Below are 22,370 nucleotides of genomic sequence, written 5' to 3' on the forward strand. Positions count from 1 at the left end.
AAAGAATGCTGATCCATTTTCTGCTGTTTCAATAACACAAGGAGAGTCATTCCCACATGTGCCTTCAGTCTCTATTCTTCAGGGAGAACCAGCAGGCTGCTGGCTCTTCCCTGTGCTTCAGAAATTCTGAAAAAACAAGTGTTTTTCAAAATACAACCAGTAAACAGATACTAGCTTCCCATTTAGTGGGGCACTTCCCTTTTCAGCACCTACCACACCTTCATTCTTCCTTCCAGTGTTCACACAGAAGGTGTCAGGATCTTTGTGGGGAAAGGGGGCTCTCTCAACTGGTCAGAAAGCATTTGCTTGGATGGGCCAGGAAAAACACTGCCTCCTATGCACTCAGCCCTCTGCTCCTGCTTCTGGTTTAGAGAATAGGCCCTCATCCCTTCCCAGGAGCAGAGCACCTTCTTCCCTTGGCTCTTACCGGGGATGTTTTACTTCCATCTTCATCTTCTGCTTCGGGGTGCGATCCCCATGACGGATGACTGCAATAACACAGCGAAGCTCCATCCTGAGGAAACGCAGGATAAAGAGGACAAATGTGCCCTTACACTCCAGAACTGCCACCAGGAAGTAGCTTCCCATTACTCTTTCAGTTCCATTCTTCTGACACCTGCTTTCCTCAGCAGGGGTAGAATTTCTCCCAGACTAAACCAGACACAAGTGCCACAGCTGCAGAGGGAGTCAGAGCTCTGCAGACACTACTAAGCTGAGTGGTTTCATACCAGTGTACAAGTATGCTGAGGATCACAAAGAAACTTTTGCCTTTGATCTTTTAGCCTTATGTGCTAGAAAACCAGTAAGGCCAAAGGTATCAAATGAGGGGCTGCCAAGCATATTGGTAATTATGAATATTTCAACTAAGTGTTTCCACCTATTTCACTGGTAGCTCAACATGCACTTTCTCCATCTAGCAGCCAGCTACAGCATCTGTCCTGATCTGTTTCCTGTCCTGATGAAGAATTTGGACCTCTGAAAGACATGCAAGCAGTTTCTGTTATTTCTTCAGTTACTGATCATCTGCATTCATCAAACCTACAATTAATCCCCAACCTATCACAACTTCCACGTGCACAGCTAAGCCTTTCCACCGGAATTTCAGGGTTGCAAGCAGCACAGCAGCTGGAGGATGCCATGCTGCTAGTGATGTCAGGCCCTTGGACAGAGTTTGTCACACTTTGTCCCTCACACAGTCATCACTGGCATCCTTTTGAGAAGACAGCAGGTACTCACATGGTGCCTGAAGTAGTGGGGACAATGGGGATGTCTTCTGCCTCTGTTGGGATGGACCAGGGGATATGAAACTGGGGAGCCAACTCCCTCATGATTATATTTCTGGAAGAAATCAAAATACAACACTCACAAGAAAATCCATTCCCTTAGTTCTCCACCTCCTCCTTAGCAGTCCTGCTCAAAGATGCGAAGAGAGCCACAGCAGTTCCCCTCACTTTCATTGCAGAGACACCTACCACACTGTGAAATGTCCTGGAAGATATATAACTATATCTAGCTGTAGACAAAGACAGCTAATGCCAATGCAGGCAGGAGCTCCAGGGCTTGACAATAACCTGTTCCTCCAAGAGCCAAGCTTTCACCTGCTGAGCAAGTGACTCACTTGCAGACTTCTCTGACATACTGACCAAGACTACATATTTCATTTTACTTTGCTGTGAGTTACCTTACCACCTTATCAAAACTCAGATTGCTCATACCCAAGGATTTTGGCACAGTCATCATAATACTTCATGGAGTTCTTCACAAAGCTGAAGCCATTCACATCACAAACAAAGGAGTGGCCATTGGCCCGCAGGAGGTCGAACCCACACACGGTTTGCTGCAGGAGGAAGCAGAGGAGAGGGGACTTGGACACACAGGAAGGAAGCAGTGGGGGACAGCAGCGACCCTGCCAGCAGGGCATACACAGACCCAGCCAACACTGCCCAGCTCAGCCCTGCTGATGCTACAGCCAACCTCCAGTCCATGCCCACCTCACAAGCCTGAACAACTCTACCCAACTCTAAAATAAAACATCAATTTGCACCAGAGCCGTATTAAAAAAACCCAAGAACTAAAAAAAAACAAAACCAGACAAACAAAAAGCCCAAACAAACAGAAGAACCAAACACAAGTACCAAAACACAAAAAAGAAAAAGAAAAAAAAAAGAAAATAAGACCACATTTTCCACATAAACAAAAGCAGGAAATAAGTCAAGACAGGATGAGCACAGGTCAGATAGAGAGCATGCTCAGGATCCAGTATTAAATGCTCAGATGTATGTGGGACACCAGGCACCGACCTGCAGAGGGCATTTGCTGCAGGCCCTCTTGCCTTCCCAGTCACCTCTGCCCAGTAAAGTGCCACAGCCAGCAGGACCAACAACTGGCATCAGGCATGGAGGACTGCCATGCCTCAGACATGCAGGATGACAAATTTTAATCCCAACCCTGACACATATCAGACATTTGTGGAGTCCTGCTTGCACAGGGAAGAAAACACAGACCTTAAAGGCTACGCAGACTTTACGGGCAACGAGTTTCTCCATGGCAGTCAGCATGACCGGGTAGCGAATTTCCTTCCCTTCACTGTCCCGTTCCACCTTCCCATCCAAAGCAGGGGATTTGCGAGCCTCTGCATGGGCATAGTCCGGCCCCACAGTGTACACCTGGAATGAGAGTGAGTACAGCTGACACAGCCACCAAGGCTAACTGCAGCTCCCAGAAGGTATTTCTGCTGCAGACACAGAAAAGGAGATGAGAGGGTCTCACACACTCCTCCCGATGTGACCCACAGAGCACCCGCTCCCCACTTTGGGGGTGAAACTGCGCAGTCAGCACCTCAGAGCCCACACACACATTCCAGAGCCTATCTATATAGGACTAAGCAGAATAGCTGAACTTTCAGCTCCCCCAAGCCCGACAAAGGAAGGCACCATTCCAGGCTTTTCCTTACCTTTACATCAGTGCCATCCGTAGGCATGAACTCCTCATAAATGTAGGAGCCTGTCTTCCTCACACTGCTCTCTGGGGAGTACACACTGCTCCGGCTTCCAATCTGAAAGCACAGAATAAACACCTCAGGGAAGAGCACGGGGATCCTTTTCTTAGATGGAAGCAGAAAAGCAGAAGCTTCATCCCGTAAGTAAAGAATTTAGCTGACTTAATGAATCAGCATCTCAGGCTCCCCAGACATTACATCACACTTATTTATGGAGGACAAAAGACACCAGAATGCAGGCAGCAGGTATGTCATTTTCCAGGCTTTGAAGAGGAGAAAAGCTATTATAGACCATTAATTTGTCTCCAATCACTTCAAGGATGTGGAACAAAAAAAAAAGTGAAAAAATACTACAAGGTAAGGAGCCTAATTAACATGCAAATGAAAATAATTTATGACAGGTGATAATCCAACCAATTTCATTTCCTTCTAGAACCATGACTGATTTAATTGACATCAAGGATAATGTTGTTTTCATCTGGAGTAAGGCTTTGGATACAAACTCAAGAGGCATACCTGTATCTTACCTAAGGGAACAATCATTTTAGGTTTATTCATGCCAGATATGTAACTGATTGGAAAAAAAGATATATCACAGCTATTACTGTTCAGTGGGAAAGTGGGGTATATGAGTAAGGGCAGATTTCCCGTGAAATCTAGGAATAAATGCTGCTTTTATCACGTGTGCAAACTACACTAAATGGGAAGGGCAAGAATGATGTTAAATGACAGGAATGTAGGTTTTTTGAAAAATTCATCGTGATAAACCTGGAGAAATCAGCATGCAATTCAGAAAGGGACACAGTGCTCCATGACTACAGGATAAATGCCACCAAGATGATGGGGAAGGTGAAGTCAGCACTACCACTAAAATATGTCCTCCTGTGGTTCCCAGGTAGATACACTTGAACTCAAAGTTCTAAGGAGGTCTAAACTTCCCCCACACAAAACCCTCCTCTCCCCTTCCCCTGCCCCAACACTCCTTCCTGAAGCCACATGAGTCTCTGTTGGTTCCAACACCAGCTCTGGACACCCCTCCTCACCTTGCGGAAGAGCCGCTGGCTGCCCCCACCTGCTGATGTGGGGTAGTAAATATACACATTGTGGTCTTCAGCACTGACTGGCTTCTCTACAAATGGCTTTGGGAACACAGCTCCGTTTACCTCCACGTGGTCCTCTCCTTCCACCAAGTTGCACTCTGCAGACAAAGCACAGCAGCAGCACATCAGGAAAGGTGACACAGTCCTAGTGCAGAGCCACAGCCCCTTGCAGGCCCATCAGTCGGTTTTGCTGCTGGGACCTTTGCCCACCAAAAAAACCCGGGAGACTTATGAGTCAGGCCTCTTTGAGGTAACTGCCAGTATCTGTCCTCTGCAAACTATCTTAAACAGCAGAGCCTGGGGAAATGGCTTTCAGTAGAAGTTGGACACTGACCTTCTGGTCGGTCAGGATCTCGATTGAGCACAGCATAGCGGGGCAGGTCTATTCCCTCTTCTTGAAGGATCCGATACACTTCACGCCTGTAGAGGACAGAAGCAGCACCAGAAGAGTTTAGAAGGTCCTCAGTACACACCAAGGGAAAGACTTCACTCCCACTGATGAAAAACACAGTCAGATGAACACAAAAAAGCATCAAGACTGCAGGTACTTCTCAGCATATGCTCTCTGGCCAAGTCCTACAGGCTATAGGGTTTGCCACAGTCCTGCTCTGGACACAGATGCCCCAGAGTAAATTTCTACCTGGCCTAAACATGGATGCTCAATTATTAGCATGTGCCCAAAGCACAGCAGCACACCCAGTACACACCACCCTAGCCCAGACCCACCCTGTTGGAGAGTGCCCTGTCATGCCAAGCTGTCTGGTGCCCAGGCCTGGCAGAAGCAGCAGGAGCCTTCTTTCATCTTGTGCCAAGGGGCAAACCCCAGTTCTTTCACTAGTTACACCTTGGGATGCCTGCCAGCACCCACATAACACTGCTCACCACCCCAAAGACAGGGCAGGAGGTTTAGGATCTGTTAGGAGCCCTACTCACACACAGCCAAAGCAGCCTGGGTATAAGGGCCCAAGTACACGGCTACTGGTGGACTCTACCAACAGATGACTGAGAAACCTCACGTGTCTGAACAACACAGATTCCACAGATTCTGACCCAGCCTTGCTCCCAGTTTCTGACCCAGAGCCCCATCTCACCATTTGGCTCTCCTGCTTAGAGACTAGTCTTCTTGCTTTAGTCATGGCAGCCTTATTCTGTGAGAACTCTTCCACTCCCTACATCCCAGCCACTCCTTACAAGACATTTACACCAGAAAACAAAGCATGATTTTATATGGTCTCAATGGTTTTACCCTCAAAGCCATTCCCCTCCATGCTTTGGAGAAACCCCAAAAAGCCACTGCTAAGGTCCCCTTCCTCCTCATCTCACTCCTTTGTGACCAGAAAAATTAAGATTCCACAGCATGCTGAGAAGAATCAGAGGAAGAGGGAAGGGGCTTTAGCGGCTCACAGACACCCACCTGTCCTGGATGTAATACTGCATATCAAGGTCGTTGATCAGAAATGGTTTGCACAGCTTGGCATAAGCCACGGCCTTATCCAGGGGGAATCCTGAAATACAGGGTGAGGACAGAAGGGAGGGCTGAAAGGAGACTCCCTTGCCCACAGCTCAAGCAGGCTAAGGACTGCTAGAGATGAGTTACCTTTGGAGTGGAAGGATATCAGACAGTCACAAGAGGGCCAGTTTTCTACCGGTTCATTCAGAATAACATCTTCCCCCATGATCACCACTGTGATGTACTCAAACTTACACAGACGTTCCAGAATCTGTGTCATGGGCTTTGACTTGGACTTTTTGGTCATGGCACAGATTCCCACCACGATCTGCCGTTCTGGAGGCTGACAGAGGGGAAGACAGAGATCAGTTTAGTAGCATTTAATATAACACTGAACAGGGGCCAAAAGCAGTCAGGAGCTAGAGATCATTTTTTCTGCATCCTGGTCCTGGAGGTTATAGAAAAAATGAATGTTTCCTCTCTGCAGAGACACCTTTGCCCTTTTCACATGTGCCAGAGTTTTCCCCAAAAATTTCCCTGGTGAAACAGAAAGACTTACAGGAGTGTCAGGTTAAGTCTCTAGAACAAAGGAATCCACTAGTTTTCCCAAATCAGATCTCCAAGCAAAAAAAGCTGGATTTCCCGAGGCAGTGAGTATAGCAGCATGACATAATGTGTCCTGTCATAAATGCCACTACCGTGTCCCCTGCAGTCCCAACTACCTGCAGACCCAGCAGTAACCATGCAAAACCTGGCTGAGACCCAGGCATCCCGCCACAGGCGCTCCAGCCCAGAATGCTGGGACCTCCTTACCGACTCCTCCTCCTCATCATCTTCAATGAAATCAGTTTCGTCTGTCTTCATGTTTGATCCCAGAAATTCTGTCTCATCATCTCTGGAACCAACAACAAACCTGGGAGCAGAGTTCTCTCCCTCACTGGAGGTCGTCAGGGACGACATTGCAGCTTTGGTGGCCGACCATCCCGCTCTGGAATTACAGAGTGCAAAAGGGAGAGAGGTCAGAGGCAGGGCGATCCCAGGGCCAGCTGCACGACGAAGCAAACAAGGTGGGGAGGGCAGGGACTGACCCAGCATGAGGGAACCCAGGGACAGTGCTGCCAGGCACAAAAACAGGGAACAAGAAGACACTCTCAGGGTGGGAGGGGATCTGGAATTCTGGATCAATTTAGATAAGCAGCTCCATTTTTCAATTAACCCCCTCGCACTGGGAAAGTGTCACCACCAGCACTGAAATCATGTAACCCTTACAGTGATGCATGTCCAACCGCTGCCTAAATCATGGACAGGGGACACTCTTGCAGACTCATATGCCCAACAACATCAACTGGGACTCCAAAAGGCAGGATAAAGCTCAGGTCAGTGACAGTGATTTTCCAATTGCCAATTTTCATCCTTTCAGCTCAAGAAGACCTACAGTAACAGAGAGAACAGTTTGAGAGGTACAGGAGTTTGCAGGGAGGAGGAAAAACAAGTGAAAACACTATGACAGGGAAAGGGGACACAGAGGGAGCATCAGCAACAGTTTGGGTTACAGGTCAGGATGTCTGGGTTTGCAAGCTGGCATAGAATCACAGAATACACCAAGTTGGAAGGGATCCATCAAGATTGAGTCCAGCTCCTGGCCCTGTACAGACATCCCAAAAATCCCACCATGTGCCAGAGAGCATTGTCCACAGGCTTCTTAGACAGGCTTAGTGCTGTGACCAGGGCAGAGTGGAACAATCACCTCCTTTGACCAGCTGCTGAATATATGCTATGAATTAGAAACACCAGGAAAGGATCATGGCCTCCAGTGTCACCTACAAAGCAGCACTGCCTGCCTCAGAGGAGACAGAGTCTGAACACACCATTCAACTGACCTATACATGCCAAGGACACAGCTGTTCACCGTTGACCTAAGCTCCACCCAGTGTCAAGCAGGCGCCTTTCACTGTGCTTTTCCTTATAAAGTAGCCAAAAGCATTCCTCCTGCATAAGGATCCACTGGGGGAGCAGACATCGACCCAACAGAAACCACACAAGGGGACACAGCAAGCCTGGACTTTGTACATACCACCCCAAGGATGATCTCCTCCATCCCAGTCCCATGCACCAAGCCCAGCGCTGCTGCTGCTGCCACAAAACCCTCAAAGCACAGCACGCATCTGGCACTAAAACACCTCGGTCAGCACAAGTCAGAGCTGATACTCACCATCAGTGCTCACTGCTAGTGGAAGGAACAGGGCTGGCTGTAGAGGTATTTACTGTGCACTCCACATAGCCCTGCTATCTCCAGAGGAGGACAAGAGTAGCATTCCCGATATACTCAGGAACCATTCTCATGCCTGGGTCCTGCTGCCTCAGTACATCAGTGCAGAATGAACTCTTAGCAGGTATACTATCAGCTTGAAGGCTGATGATTTAATGAAGTGAAGCAAATCAAGCAAAAGGAGGAGCAGGGTTATTTTCTCCAATCCCTTAATCTCCCCTCCCTCCTGGAAAAAAAAAACAGATAAGCAGCAGGAAAACCTTTGCCCCAAGAACTCAGAAAGCAACAGCTTCTCTATATTCCTCCTCCTACCCCAGAGACAAAGCCTCTTCCTTGCTCTGTAGCTCTGTTTCAAGGCCATGACACATCATACTCACATCAAGTAAAAACTCAGAGCCTCACTGAAGCTGACAGCCACTGATAGCACAGGTGTGCCCATGATGTTAATAAGGAAAGCCTCATGATTTCAGGTGTGGGGGGAGGGTTAACTGGAACCTTCTTCTAGTTTTCCTTAAAAGCACATCCTTTACCATAGACTTATTGTTGTGGTTTGGCCACACCGCTCCAACTTATACCAAGCAACTACAGACTCTCGATGAACAGAACTTTTAGCTACAGGCATAACTAAGGCATTAAAAACTCAGACTGTTGCTCTTAAATGGACACAGGCAAGTGGAGTTCTATTATTGTATGTAAGGACAGTGACAGGAAGTTTGCCCACCATACCTGAGCCAGCTCTAGTGTTGAACTGGCACGGGGCACATACGCCAGCAGGGTGGCAATGCCATCATGGAACCCTTACAGGTTCCTGCACAGCACACAGCCCACACTTCTTACACAGGAGAAAGTACATGCCAGTCGCTACACCTGAAGACTTTCCTGCTGCACTTCCAAGAAGGGCAGCTGTGATCTGCTGCACAGTCATACCAAAGGTTACCAAAATTACCCCATCAGCAATCCAGATCTGCTGACACACAACCCTAAATGGAGCCACAGACCTTGCCTCTGATGGCCTGGGACTGTTTCAGCTCCCTAGACTGCCCTGTATTAGAGATAAGAAACTATATAGGAAATTGTTTTCCGGTTCCCCAGCAGATCATTCTGGTGCTGTTCAGATAAGGGTGCTCACAAAGTAAAGAAATTCTTTGTGCCCTGCTTCTGAGGTACCAGACATTTAAGGTGAGAAGATGTGATTAGGTCTTGTATTTTGTACTCAGTGTGGCATTAGCCAATCAAAGAGTGGGCTTGCATGTCATGGTTTTGTTTCATTTTGTTTTTTAAACAAAAGGTGCAGATGCAGGTGCAGTCCCTGTAGTGCTGGGCTGTCGGACAGGAACATGACTTATCACACTGCCAGTGGCAGGAATTTGGGATTACCCTGGCAAGCAAAAAGTCTGCAAGCGTGATCCAACTTAGAGACCCACAGCCTAGCCAAGCCAGGCCAAGTACGTGCAGGATCGCGACTTCTAAAAATACACATAGCTGGCATTTTAAAACACTTATGCTGACAATGCCTTGTAAAACTATCTGAAACCACTGATGGCCCTACAACCAACCAACCAGTCCAAAAAAAAACCAACCCTGAAAGTTTAGGCTCTGAGCAGTGAAGTACCTTTGCATGCATGACCACTAATACACCTCTGCATGACCAGTGACACACGGAGAGTTACTTCCACTGTTACAAGGGCTGTTTGCATTAAGGTTAATTCCATACTTTAAAATGGTGAAAGCTGTGCTCCTCTCATGGGCACTTAATTGCTTCAGAACAGAAACATCACCTGTCCTAGGGTTAATAATTAAAACTATTTGGACGTGGTGTATCAGGGAAATCCCTCTGTTCTGGTAATACAGGCTCAAGGTGTTCACAGCCAGGAAGCTGCAGTCGTGCTCAGTGGATGCCAGCAGCGCTGTCGGGGAGGCGAACGCACCGAGAGCTGCGAGCGCGGAGGGCGGAGCGGAGGCAGCACCGGGGCAGCCCCTCTGTTTACCCCGTGCACCGAGCGGAGCGTGCCGCGCACAGCGGCGAGGCCCCTCCGTGTCTGACGCTGCTCGTAACGAAATATTTTATCAGGCTGGTGGGACCTGTAAAGCGTGAAACTCCTCAGCACCGGGAGCTCCTCCGACACGGCCATTGTCACTGAGGGTTTACTGCGGGGGCTGCTGCCGCTCTACCCCGCGCACACCGTGGCGGCTTCACAAACACCGGCCCTCCAGGCTCGGGAGAGAAGGCGGCCCGGGAAAGGGGCAGAGGCACAGGCGGGGGCCAGGACCAGGCCGGGAGAGCGGCGCGACCTCAAGCAGCCCCGCAAAGGGCGAGCCGCCGCTGCCCGCAGAGCGGGCAGGCACCAGCCCCGCGCCGGCACGCACAGGCCCCGAGCGGCCTGGACGAGCCTCGCTCGCCGCTGCGCCCGAGTCGGGCGGAGCTGCCGCGCCGCGGGAGGCCGGACTCGGGCCCGGCGGGCACAGGCGAGCGGCGGCGAGCCGGGGGGGCGGCACGGGACCGGGCCGCGTCTCGCCGTGGAGCCGCCGCTGCCGCCCACCTGGCGCTCCCCGACAGCCGCCGAAAAACAGGGCCCAGCAGCGGCGCGATTAGGCCGCCCTACCCCTCCCCGCCTTGCGCTTTGCTTCGCTTCGCTCCCCGACCCGGCCCCGGCCCTGGCCCCTCGGCCGCCCCTGCCCCCCCGGCGGCAGCAGGGGGCGCCACGCCAGGCGCCGCCATTTCGCTCCGCTCACCTGCGGCCTCCGAGCGCACCCTGCGCTGCGGGCTCTGCCGCCGGCCAATCACCGTCTGCTGACGGCCGTAGGCAGCCAATCGGCGCGGAGGAGCGGAGGAGGCGGGCCGGCCAGGACGCGAACCGGCACGGCATGGCGCCCCCTGGCGGCGGCGGCGGGAGCTGCAGCGCGGCCGAGCGCACGTGGGCGCGGGCCCCGCGCCGGGCCCGTGCTGTAACGGCAGGCGCGCGCGCCTGCACCGGGCGGGACACGCAGCCGCAGCGGCCGTACCGGGCTGGGCGCTCGGTTCTACTGGGCGGCCGCTTCCCATGTCCCAAAGCAGCGCAGGTCTGCGCCAGCAGCTCCCGTCCCTCGGGGTTCTGCGGTAGCGAACGCAACGCACTTCCGGGGCCCACCGGTGCGGCCCGGTCGGTGTGGCGGGCACTGCGGGAGGGCTGGTGACCGGCGAGAACAGGCCCCCGACCCCGCGACCCATCGCGGGCCGACCCATCCCGTCGAGGAGCCGCGGTGGCCGCTGCCGGCTTCAGGTGGACGAACTTTGACCCGGCCGCGCCCGCCCGCCCCAGGGCGCGGCGAGGGGCTCCGAGGTGTGGGTCCCGGTGCGGAGCCGGCCGGTCTCGGCGCAGCCGCCCCTCCGGCGCTGTCCGGCGAGCGGTGCTGAAAGCGGCGGCAGCCTCGGTGGGGCGGGGCGGGGCGGGGCGGGGCAGCCAAGCAGGTGGCGGTGCCGCCAGGCCCCCCCGTGCCCCGTCGGCTCCCCGCCCCCGCGCGCCCCGCCGCCGTTCTCGTTCCCATTCCCATTCCCATTCCCGTTCCCATTCCCCTCACGTCCACTGTCCGCCCCGGCGCGCTTGCTCCGCCGCTCCGACATGGCCAGCACCTTCGCCCGCGCTCTCTCCGCTCGCCGCTCCGCCGGCCTCCTGGCCATGGTGGGCGCCGGCTCTCTCGCCGCCGGCTTCCTACTCGCCCGGGACTCGGTCAGCGCGGGCGACCGTCAGCGTCGGCGATACCCGCCCAGGTAATGCGCGCGGGCGGCGAGGGCGCACGGGCGGCGGGCGGGGACGATCCCTGCGGCACCGGCACCGGCACCGGGGGCGGGCGCGGCGGCCGCCCCCCGGCTCGAGCCTGGGCGGCGGGTCCCGGAGCAGCTCGTGGGGACGGCGCGATGGCCGCTGCTCGTCCATGGCGGGAAGGACCGGGAGGCCCTGAACCAAGCCCGTCCGACCCCGGGGCCCCGGGCCGGGAGGGGGACGGAGCGGCCGCAGGGGCTCAGCCGTGTTGGATGGATCCGCCCCACCTCGGGCTGCTGGCCACCGGCCCCGCCGGCCCCGCGCACAAGGACACCGGCACAGCCGCGGGCCGGGTGCGGTCCCGCAGGGACCAGAGAGCGCGGGTCCCGGCTCTCCGGGGTTCGTCGGGTTGCCGCGGGCTCCCTTCGCGGGACCCGCGCTGGCAGGGGCTGTGAGGGCTGCGGGGGCCGCCCGGGCACATTCCCGTGTCCGGGGGTTGGCTCTGGGCGCTGCGGTCCGGGCTGGGAGCCCGGAGCTGCCAGCTGCCCCGAGTGGTCCCAGAGTACCAGGACAAGCCGCTGCAGCAGGGGAGATGCGAGAGCGGGAGGGGACAAATGCTTGACAGTACCATTGGGGTCCCGGGGGACTTCCCGGGATGACCGGCAGGGCAGAGATTGGGGTTGTTTGGGAGACAGCAGTGCTGGGACCACCAGTACTGGTGGGGACATACCCCAGGCTCGGCCCAAGAGAAGCCAGGGAGACTTTGCCAATGTCCTGGTAGGAACAGGATGGAGCAAAGGGTCCATTTTGTCCTGCTGGCAGAACACCGAGGATTTCTAACTGTGGGAGCTGGTGTCAGAGCAGCCCCTGGCCCGACCTCATCTGGCTGTACCAGCCTTCCCACGTGCCTCCCTTTGGGACAGGGACTCCTCTATTGAAAAGAAAAGCTTTGCTGGCAGGTCCCGGCTCTTCCCTCTCTGGGCCAGTTTTTAAAGGGAGAGCTGGAGGGGCCTGTGGATGTTGAGCAAACAGCCCCATGGGTGGACTTTGGATGACAATGAGATGTGCAGTCAGGACTTCTGGGAGGTGGGCACAGGGTTGAGCTGGGCCAAGTGGGCGCATACACAGCCACAGGCTGGCTTAGGGGTGCTTTTGAGGTAATGCTGGCTCTGCAAGAGCCCTGGCCCTATTTGCACACCCCGCGCCTGATCCCTTAAGCCAGATAAGTGTCACAGCTGCAGCACAATGCTAAGGTTCAAGCTCTAGACCAGAAGCTTTCACGTCACTCCCCTCCAAACGGCTCTTTGTTGGCCCAGGAAGCCCAGGAGGGCCAAGTGCCTCACATTCTCATGATTCCACTCACCATGGCTTGCCATGGCAAGTGGGGTGGAGGAGACAGAGGCTGGTCCTGCCCAGTGTTTGTGCTGCCAGCCCTGAGGACCATAGAGCAGCACAGTGCCAGACAGGGCTGGGCACAGTAAATACCTGTGTCTCGCAAGGGCTAGGCAGAGTTGGAATGGGGCAAGGGCCAGAAGGGGAGAGGGATGTGGTGGCCACCAGCCAGTCCTTGTGCTGGCAACAGCTGCTTGGTTTAGCACATCCTAGAGGCAGGCCAGGAAAACGAGGATTGAGTTTTCCTGCCCATCCTAACACCAGCAGAGACTGTGCACAGGGAAGGAGCAGGGTGGGAAGGAGGCAGCACGTTGCTGCTCCGAACACCAGCAGCTGCTGCCATCCCTGCACCAAATGCCGACAGTCAGAGCGGTGTGTTGCTGTGCTGCATTGCAGACTGGGAACCCTGGGCATGTGGAGGGCTCGCAAGGAGCTGGCACCGGGGCTCTGCCAAGCTGCATTGGGCTACAGAAAGTCAGGAACAGAAATTGATTGAGTTAATAGAATTACAAAGGCCGGATGTTATTGATTATTTACCTCCCAAGAGGGGGATGTTTTCCAGCTTTCTGAACAACTGCAGAGACACAGACATAGGTCAGGAGGGGATGAAGTCAAGGTGAGGCTGTGGCTGAGAAGCTCTAAAATGAGCCTCCTGTGGGGTTCTGTTCAGTTAGGAATGGTTTTGTGACAGTGCTGACACTTGAAAAGCACCTGGATGGAGCCCTAGGAGTGAGCTGGAATCCCTCGCTCTGCAGGTGACTTGCCCGAGGGTTTTGCCCCTCCAATCTCTAAGTTAAAAACCGAGAGACATTGGCAGCAGCCCTGAGGGGTCTGAGCAACACTCTACAGCCTCCTCTCAGAGGCACTGTGGCATTGATGGCCACGCTGGGAGGGCACAGGCACTCCCACCCCTGCCTTGTGCTGGGGAGGTCCTGTGACAGGCATGGCCCGTCATTTGGGCCACCACGCTGGGGCTCCCTGCCAAAGCGTCTCCAGACAAAGCCCAAGCCCCTTCCTCCCTGTGTAAGCAAGCCTCGTGCTTGGCTGCCTGCCAGCTCCCAGTTCCTGCCCTGACACATGGTCTGCTGCTCACCCCACACACCTCTCAGAGGCCATGGGTGGCTGGGACTGCCTGGGCTCCACAGGCCAGTGATGCCAGGAAGGGCACTGGAGGCTGCCACATTAGAGGTGAAGAGCTGTGGGGAGGTGCAGGTGGTTGTCACTTCTGGAGAAGCTGCCCCGTCAGTAGACAATGGAGTAATAATCCCTGCTGGCTGCCGAGCAGGTCTGCTCTGGGGTCAGGCACCTGCTTGCTCAAGGGCAGAGAGGGCAGCTGCACCCCGAGGTCACGGGCAGGACGGCAGGCTGAGGTGAGCACAGGACAGCGTGGGCGCCAGTGCTGAGCTGCACTCCTGGCAGGCGTCCACGCTAACAGCCTCTGCAGCTGGGCAGGAGCCCACAGTACCACAGAACCGTGGAATCATGGAATCGCTGAGGTTGGAAAAGACTTTTAAGATATCACTCGGTGCTGTGGCACAAAACAAAATTTTTGTGGGAACAAAATAGATGGTGCTGAAATGGCCATAATTTTAAAACCAGCCTTGGGGACCAAAACCAAGGTATCAAAGCAGCCCAGGTGCAGCATCATCCTGACACTATGACAGAGGACTCGTGGACACCCTGAGCACATGGTGGGAGTGTGGTGCCACTGCCAGAGCCCTCCAGTGCCAGCCTGGACACAGCCTCCCCCAGCAGCTCTGTGGCACCACGGTGAGCACAGCGCCAGGCGCTCAGGACCTTCACCCCAGCATTACCCAGCTGCTCCTGGCAACACCCATCCGAGTTCAGGTGCTCTAGAAAAGCTGAAGAGAGGTTGCCCCAATTTGCTGGCTGTGGTCTGGGGCTGCTCGGGGCGGGTGCACTCCAACCAGGTGCTCAGTCAGCTCTGCAGTAGGCACAGCACTTGCAGGCAGGAGCCTGGAGTCCCACAGTTAGGATGCTGAGCACCTCAGGGAAGGTGTAGACAGCTGTGGCAGACAGCGTGCTTCAACCCATGGCATTCTCCTGCCTGCTGGGAGTAAGCTGGCTTTCCTTGGGAACCTCTACTGCTCCTGGGCATCCTCTGTCACATAGAAACACAGCAAGTGGTCCCGGCATGCCCAGCAGCATGACCATGCTTGAGCAGTGGAGGAACCTGTCCAAGGGTCCCATTCTGACCAGCAAATGCTTTTTACAAGCGTGTCACTCTGGGGAGACAGTGGCCAGCAGATGACAGGGGCAGAAGCAGCGAGGGAGGCCAGGGCAGGCTGCGTCCCATGCATGCCACGTCAGCCTCTTAGCTGGATCATCTCATCAGGGCACAGGTCTGTGTGTGGGCTGGGAACAGCCCTCAGCCCCCTCAACCCTGGGACCAGTTCTTGTCTGGAGCAAATGCCTCCTTCTGCTGGTCCAGGCAGCAGTGCTAGCGCTTCCCTACACGATGCAATGGGAGCCCTACCTCCCTTTGTTTCTGCACAGCACAGGAAGCCATGAGCAGTGGCCAAGCTGTGGGCGAAGGGCCACATTCCTTGGCCTGCAGACACAGGGGAGGAGGTAGTGGCAGCCACAGGGCTCTGCATTGCAGCACAGGATTGGTGCTGGCAGCCAGAACCAATGCCCAGTGTGAGCACTCAGCCCAAGTGCAGGAGCTGAGCACAGGAGGGTGCCAGGATTTGCTGCTAGTGCTGATGCCTGACTTGCTCCCAACAACCAGACCTGTGCTAGCCCAGGCACCTTCCCTCCCACATGGACCCCCACCCCAAGCTATGTCACCCCCAAAGCAGGCGTCTCTCAGAGGGGTGTCCCCAGGAATGCAGGACCCCCTCCAGCCACCAGTGTGGTCTCCTGGGCTGACAAGGACAAGTCTCATCCCACTAAGGTGAGTGGAGGCACCCTCCAGAGAGATTTGGCCAAGGCCAGCGGGTCCTGCCCTGCCAATTTCCCTATGAGTGCAGAACAAGTACAAAGCCTGTCTAAAGTGGGAATGAGGTCAAGAGACAGCCTCCCTCTAAGCTGATTAGAGGAAAGCATCCCCCTAATACAATAAACTGCACTGGGACTGTGCTGTTCCCACTGGCTGCAGATCAGGGTCAGCCAATCTCCTGCCCCACAGCATCCGGGGGGCAGGGGTCCCAGGGGTCAAGCAAGCCAGGACCCTGCAGACTGCATGTCCTCACTCCCCTGCCCACTGCATCAGCAGACAAGGAGCAGCCTCTTTCCATTTGAGCTGGCATCAGGGCAGCCCCAGGGAGGACAAGGGGAGTGGGACCCCACTCTGCAGCCCAGCTGCCCTGGCAGCTCAGTGTGGGGATGGGCTCACGTGGCCCCACTGCTCACCCAGCAGGTTCTCCCACTCTGGGGCCCTGCTGTGTGTTTGATAAGGAGCCGCTCCCTAAGGACTGGTCCACATTTGCCTGTGGACTCTAGTCTTGGTTCAGTGCCAGCCCTGGGTTTGGGCTCTCCCTGCCCTTGCCTTGCAAGGCCTGTAACTGCCTCCCTGCTCCCAGTTGCTGTGGATAAGCAGAGTATTTGACTCCTCCCTGAGCTCCCCTGCCCACACCTGCACCAAGAGTCTCTGTGGAGCACAGGCACAAGTGCTGGGGTCCCCTGGCCCCAAAGAACTCCTTGGTGTCTCCTCTCACAGTGCTGAGTACCCCGACCTGCGGAAGCACAACAACTGCATGGCCAGCAACCTGACACCAGCCATCTACGCCAGGCTCTGTGACAAGGCAACCCCAAATGGCTGGACCTTGGACCAGTGCATTCAGACTGGCGTCGACAACCCTGGCCATCCCTTCATCAAGACTGTGGGCATTGTAGCTGGTGATGAGGAGACCTATGAGGTGAGTGGCAGCTAGAGCCTTTCCTGCAGCATCCAGAGGAATCCCAGTACTCATGGTACAACCAGAAGCCTGGGTCATTACTGCCCACCTCCTCTTGCCCAGCCTGAGCAGCTGGAGAGGCCCCTGGAAAGCCTCCATGTGCTCCTGCAGGACACAGGGCTCTTTTGGAGCAGCTATTGCTGGAGCCCTGCAGCCTCCTGCTCCACTTGCCCTGTGGATTGCCGTTGCACTGCAGGACACACTGTCCCCCACACTGGCAGTGTGGCCCTGCCAGGCTTGTGGCAGGGGCTTCATGAAGCCCTGGGTCTGCTGTACATTGTCCCACTTTTTTCCAGGTGTTTGCCGACCTGTTTGACCCTGTGATTCAGGAGCGGCACAACGGATACAACCCCCGCACCATGAAGCACGTCACAGACCTGGATTGCACCAAGGTGCAGAAGCTGGACAGCGGTGCTGCACAGGGGTGTCCTTCCTTGGGCCTTGGGGTAGGGCCCTGACAGCACCAGGGCCGCCCATGAACAGCCTGTGGCTGCTGTCTGTTCCAGATAAAGTTTGGCCAGTTTGATGAGCGCTATGTGCTCTCGTCCCGGGTCCGGACCGGGCGCAGCATCCGTGGCCTGAGCCTGCCGCCAGCCTGCACCCGTGCCGAGAGACGCGAGGTGGAGAAGGTGGCTGTGGATGCCCTGAGCGGCCTCACCGGGGACCTGGCGGGCCGCTACTACCGCCTCAGCGAGATGACCGAGTCCGAGCAGCAGCAGCTCATTGACGTGAGTCAGCGCAGCTCCCGAGCAGCCCCCCGGGTGCATGCAGAGCAGGACCCCTTCCTGGCACTGCCTGTCTGGCAGGTTGCATCCTCTTTTTACAGCTCTGCTGTCTTCAGCCGGGAGCCCTGCCCTAGCAAGGCAGCCCCACACCACAGTGCTGCTCAGCCCTCATGAGCCAGGAGCTCCCCAAACTCAGCCCCAGCAGCTCATGGCCACCTCTGACTCTTGCCTCCATTTCCCTGCCCATGCCCAGAGGAAGGCAGGCTTGTTGCACTCAACTGGTGCCCCACCAGCCCCGGGCACAGGGTGGGCTGTGCACCAGCAACCTTCTGCCTCCCAGGCCAGGAAGGCAAGGGCTCCTGCCCCTGGGTGCCCTGCCTGGGAGAGCTGTGGTGAATCTCCTGCATGGCAGATGGGACCAGTACAACAGGGAGTACTGGAACAAATGAGGGTGCCCTGGCTCCAGCCATGCAGCCTGGGTGAGCCCATGAACTCTACCTCCCTCCAGGACCACTTCCTCTTTGACAAGCCGGTGTCCCCGCTCCTGACAGCAGCAGGAATGGCTCGGGACTGGCCTGACGCCCGAGGGATCTGGTGAGGTTCTGCCCTGGCACTGGGCAGCAGGGCAGAAATGGGGGGGGGGACACACTGCTCCATCCATCTCAGCCATGCCACCCATGTTTCCCGTGTTTGCCATGCCACAGACCCTAGCACATGGCACCAGTGCCCCTGGGCCGTGCTCTCCATGGGTTCTGTGCCCCACATGGGAGCTCTGTGCATCACTGTCAGCAGTCTACTGTTCCCTACATAAACACAGCACTGTACTGGCAAGAGGGACTGTGGAGCCAGCACCAGCTGTGAATCCTGCCTGCTCTCACCATCCTGCAGCACCTTGCACTCTAAGGCTGCCAAAAACCTCTGATTGCCTTCTGCTCCCTGGGCAATCCCCAGCACTCCTCCTGGCTTCTGAAAACTCTTTGTGACACCAAACCTACCCTGCCACAGCCGCATCTTACTGCTCCCTCCCAGCATCTTTGCACAGCCATGCAACATCCCACACTCCTGCAGAGCAACAGCCGGCACACTTGTCCGCCCATGCCGCCCTCGCTGACGCTGTGCCTTTACATGGAAAACATCTCCAGGGCACATACGGTTCCCAGCTCCAGCTGCACCTAGCCCAGCCCTCCAGTGCACACTCCGTGCCTCATAAGCCCCCTCCCACTGCCTGCATGGTGCAGGAGCCATGCTCCTGTCTCCAGTCCTGGCTGGGTCACCACCATGCTGGCACCCACCCATGCCCAAAGCACTGGAGACAGCTCCCATCAGCAGCAGTGATACATGTGGATGGGCATTGGCCCATCTCCAGGAGCATCCCCTGGCTGCCCAGACTGGTGCATTCAGCACGTGGGAACCAAGGGCAGCACTGGTAGCACAGTGGCAGGGGCAGAAGGGGCACAGTTGAGTGGGCAGAGGGTCTCTGCAAGCTGCCAGCACAGCCAAACACTGCCCTGTCCCTAGGCACAACCACCAGAAGACCTTCTTGATCTGGATCAATGAGGAGGACCACACACGTGTCATCTCCATGGAGAAGGGGGGCAACATGAAGCGCGTTTTTGAGCGGTTCTGCCGGGGCCTAAAGGAGGTGAGTGTCAGCTTCTGCTGTGCCAGCCCCATAAACAGGCAAAGAGGAGCAGGCAGAGCTCCTGTGGTGCTGGCCCTCTGCTGGGTGATTCTTGGCCAGGGCTGAACGACTGCTTGTGCCTCTAACTCAGGTGGAGCGGCTAATCCAGGAGCGAGGCTGGGAGTTCATGTGGAATGAGCGGCTGGGTTACATCCTGACCTGCCCCTCTAACCTGGGCACGGGGCTGCGAGCAGGCGTCCACATCAAGCTGCCACTGCTCAGCAAGGTATTACCATGGCCAGTTTTGTGGTGAGCCAGGCTAGGACTGTGGGGAGCTCAGCCACAAAGGTGCAGAACAACATGGACCCAGCCCTGGGCCACGCTCAGGTTCCCCTAGGAGGCGTGGGGTCCAGCCCCTGCCTGCATTCCTAGCCAGAGAGGCCTGGGTCCCAGGTGTCAGCCTGGGTCTGCTTAGGGCAGGACTCTGGTAGGGCTGGTGACCCACTGACAGGAGCCTGTGAGCAGCAGGGGCCCACACCAGGGAGCATTCGGCTACAGAGCCCTGACTCCCCTGTTGTTGGTCCTGCTGAGCACTGACACTTTCTCTGGGCACCAGGACAGCCGCTTCCCTAAGATCCTAGAGAACCTCCGGCTACAGAAGCGCGGGACGGGTGGTGTGGACACTGCAGCCAAAGGCGGCGTCTTTGACATCTCCAACCTGGACCGTCTGGGGAAGTCAGAGGTGGGTGCCAGACAGAGCTGGGGAGGGAGGTTCTGGAATGTGTCTGCTTGAGTGGCCCACAGTGCCCATGCAGCCCCACGTCCGTGTGCTGGGGCCAGCATGTGGGTGCTGGGAGTGGCAGTGCCTGCCCTGCATGCAGCAGGAGTGGCCAAGTGGTGTGGCTCCCAGGATAGTCCCTCAGTCACTACATCTGTGCTTGTGGTGCAGGTGGAACTGGTGCAGCTGGTGATCGATGGTGTGAACTACCTGATTGACTGTGAGCGGCGGCTGGAGAAGGGGCAGGACATCCGCATCCCCTCGCCGCTGCCGCAGTTCCGGCACTGAGCGGGACCACGGCAGTGCTCTGGGACCCAGGTCCCCCTTAGCTTGTGCGATCTCTGTGCCCAGCATGTGCTGCATCCTGTAACCCACAATGCGTCAGGTCAGACCCCATAAACGTGCGCTGCTGTAGCTGTGGCTCCGGCTTCTTCTTACCCCAGCACTCAGCACCCCACTGACCTCCCAGTGCCCTGTCCCCCTGCAGAGGCACCACTCGGGTTTCCCCCCCATCACAAGGCTTCACAATCACCACACATGGCCTCTGAACCCCCTGCCCCATCCCATCCACCCCGGCCACCTCCCAGCTGGTATCAGGAGCAGTGCAGCAGGGCCAGGAAGCACCGCATGGACTCAGGTCCCACCCTGAGCAGCACACTCTGGAAGGTCTCTGGCAAATGAAGGTACTCCAGTGGGAAATGTGTCTTGAGCACCCAGGCAGTGGGAGAGCAGGAGCCAGTGGGCCCCATGCTCCTCAGAATCCTGGATGGGCTACAGCCAGCCTACCTGGGATGGGCAGTGCCTGCACCAGGATCTCAAGGGCAGGAGCACCCTTGCTGTCCTGGAGCAGGTCCTGGAGCACAGGCTGCAGGAAAGAGCAACATTGCACTGCCTGTGCAATCCACACCTTCCCTCAGAGCTCCTTGCTCAATGTCCCACAGCAGGTTTGTGGCAGGCTTGCTACAAGGATAAGGACGCAGGGACAAAGGGGAATCTTCACCCTGAGCCATAGCTCTGACCCCCATCTGGGGGCTGGCCGCTCCCAGCCACTGGTGGCTGAGCCGAGCACATGCGCCAGTCAGTGACCAGAGCGGGTGTCAGTGCTGGGAGTCGTTCCCTGTGCCCGCGCAGTGGCGACGAACGGCTCTAAAGCTGAGGGAGCAGAACCGGCCCTCGAGCACGCATCTCCCCGCGGCGGCTGCGCTGCCGGAGGCCCGTGCTCACTCACTGGGGTTGGGGTACCGCAGCAACAGCAGAAGCAGCATCCCCGGGCTGGCAAGGAAAGCAGCCATTCCTGCGTCTTATGGGCAGCAGGAGCGAGCGAGAGGGAGATAGACGAGGTCCCGCAGGGCTCGCTCCAGCAACTCCCGCAGTACGGCCCCGGAGCCCGGCTCCAGCCCCCGCCGCTCCCGCATTCGCTACGGCTCCCAGCCTTCTTCCGACACTGGCAGCCCCAGAGACCCCCGTGCCACAGACCGCCGAGACAAGTTGTGACATACCTAATACCTCCCCGGCACGGGACCCTGCCCGGTCCCTGCCTGCTCACCCCGCTCCGACCGCCAGGGCTGGACGCCCACGGCGCGACGGAGCCGACTGTCGCTGGCCTCGGTTCTGGGCGCTAATCCGAGGCCGGCGCCAGCCCCACCACCGCAAAGGATGCCGAGCTCGTGCATTATTGATGACGGGAACCCGGCACGGGCGGAGGCAGCCGGGCGGCAGGGCACTGCCCGGGGCTGCGGACACCGCCCGGGGCTGCGGACACCGCCCGGCCCCGCGGGTACCGCCCGGGGCCGCGGACACCGCCCGGAGCTGCGGACAACACGCGGGGCCGCGGACATCGCCCGGAGCTGCGGACCCTGCCCGGCCCCGCGGGTACCGCCCGGGGCCGCAGACATCGCCCGGCCCCGCCGCCTCACGCCGGTCGGAGGAGCGGCCCGGGCGGCGGGCAGCGGCCCCTGGCGGCCCCGGGGCGCACGGCGCTGCCCGGGCGGGCCGGGCCCGGGCCCTTTGTCGCAATGACGACGATGAAGTCGGAGACGTCAGGCAGGCTGTCCCCGCAGCCCTGGGGCCGACTGGCTGATGCAGCTCAATATTGGTGACAAACACGCCAGAAACAAGCCAGGCGGCTGCCCCCGTGCCGGAGGTGAGCTGATGAGGGCTGGCCCCAATCAGCAGCTCTGGGGTTGCTGGGAGCAGTTGCTAAAACTCAGCTGTCAGCGGTAGGGACCTGTCGACAAGGCGAGGGCAGGAGTACGTGGGCTCTAAGGAGAAACGGATGGTGAGGCAGAAACGGGGTACCGAGAACGTTTCCCCAATTGATGCATTGTCCCCCGAGGCCCACCTGAGCTGCCCAGCGCGCTGCAAAGGGAGGTGGCGG

At 57.0% G+C, this 22,370-nt stretch overlaps 2 protein-coding genes across 9 annotated transcripts in view; one reads left to right on the forward strand and one right to left on the reverse strand.

Annotated features, from left to right (window-relative positions):
* PPIP5K1 (diphosphoinositol pentakisphosphate kinase 1) overlaps positions 1-10,667 on the reverse strand; it is a 42,094-nt gene extending 31,427 nt beyond the window's left edge. For 7 of the 8 annotated variants that reach the window (XM_077185582.1, XM_077185586.1, XM_077185585.1 and 4 more), the window contains exons 1-13: positions 10,551-10,667; positions 7,761-8,043; positions 6,818-6,979; positions 6,362-6,536; positions 5,696-5,891; positions 5,513-5,603; positions 4,433-4,518; positions 4,042-4,196; positions 2,954-3,055; positions 2,505-2,666; positions 1,716-1,837; positions 1,237-1,338; positions 428-514 (exon numbers count right to left, since the gene is read on the reverse strand). In XM_077185582.1, coding sequence (XP_077041697.1) covers positions 428-514; positions 1,237-1,338; positions 1,716-1,837; positions 2,505-2,666; positions 2,954-3,055; positions 4,042-4,196; positions 4,433-4,518; positions 5,513-5,603; positions 5,696-5,891; positions 6,362-6,508 — 1,250 coding nt within the window. In that variant the 5' untranslated portion in view covers positions 6,509-6,536; positions 6,818-6,979; positions 7,761-8,043; positions 10,551-10,667. The remainder of the gene's footprint in view (positions 1-427; positions 515-1,236; positions 1,339-1,715; positions 1,838-2,504; positions 2,667-2,953; positions 3,056-4,041; positions 4,197-4,432; positions 4,519-5,512; positions 5,604-5,695; positions 5,892-6,361; positions 6,537-6,817; positions 6,980-7,760; positions 8,044-10,550) is intronic. The other variant, XM_077185580.1, reaches the window with a different exon arrangement.
* Positions 10,668-11,246: 579 nt separating this feature from the next.
* Positions 11,247-20,407, forward strand: CKMT1A (creatine kinase, mitochondrial 1A). The gene is made up of 9 exons (XM_054642059.2): positions 11,247-11,565; positions 16,632-16,830; positions 17,166-17,261; positions 17,376-17,597; positions 18,103-18,188; positions 19,113-19,236; positions 19,367-19,501; positions 19,832-19,957; positions 20,165-20,407. The coding sequence occupies exons 1-9, from the start codon at positions 11,417-11,419 to the stop codon at positions 20,279-20,281; spliced, it is 1,254 nt and encodes a 417-aa protein (XP_054498034.1). The 5' UTR covers positions 11,247-11,416; the 3' UTR covers positions 20,282-20,407.
* The last annotated feature ends 1,963 nt before the right edge of the window (positions 20,408-22,370 follow it).

Source organism: Agelaius phoeniceus, chromosome 13 (assembly GCF_051311805.1).
Source record: "Agelaius phoeniceus isolate bAgePho1 chromosome 13, bAgePho1.hap1, whole genome shotgun sequence".
NCBI classification, from domain to species: Eukaryota; Metazoa; Chordata; class Aves; order Passeriformes; family Icteridae; genus Agelaius; species Agelaius phoeniceus.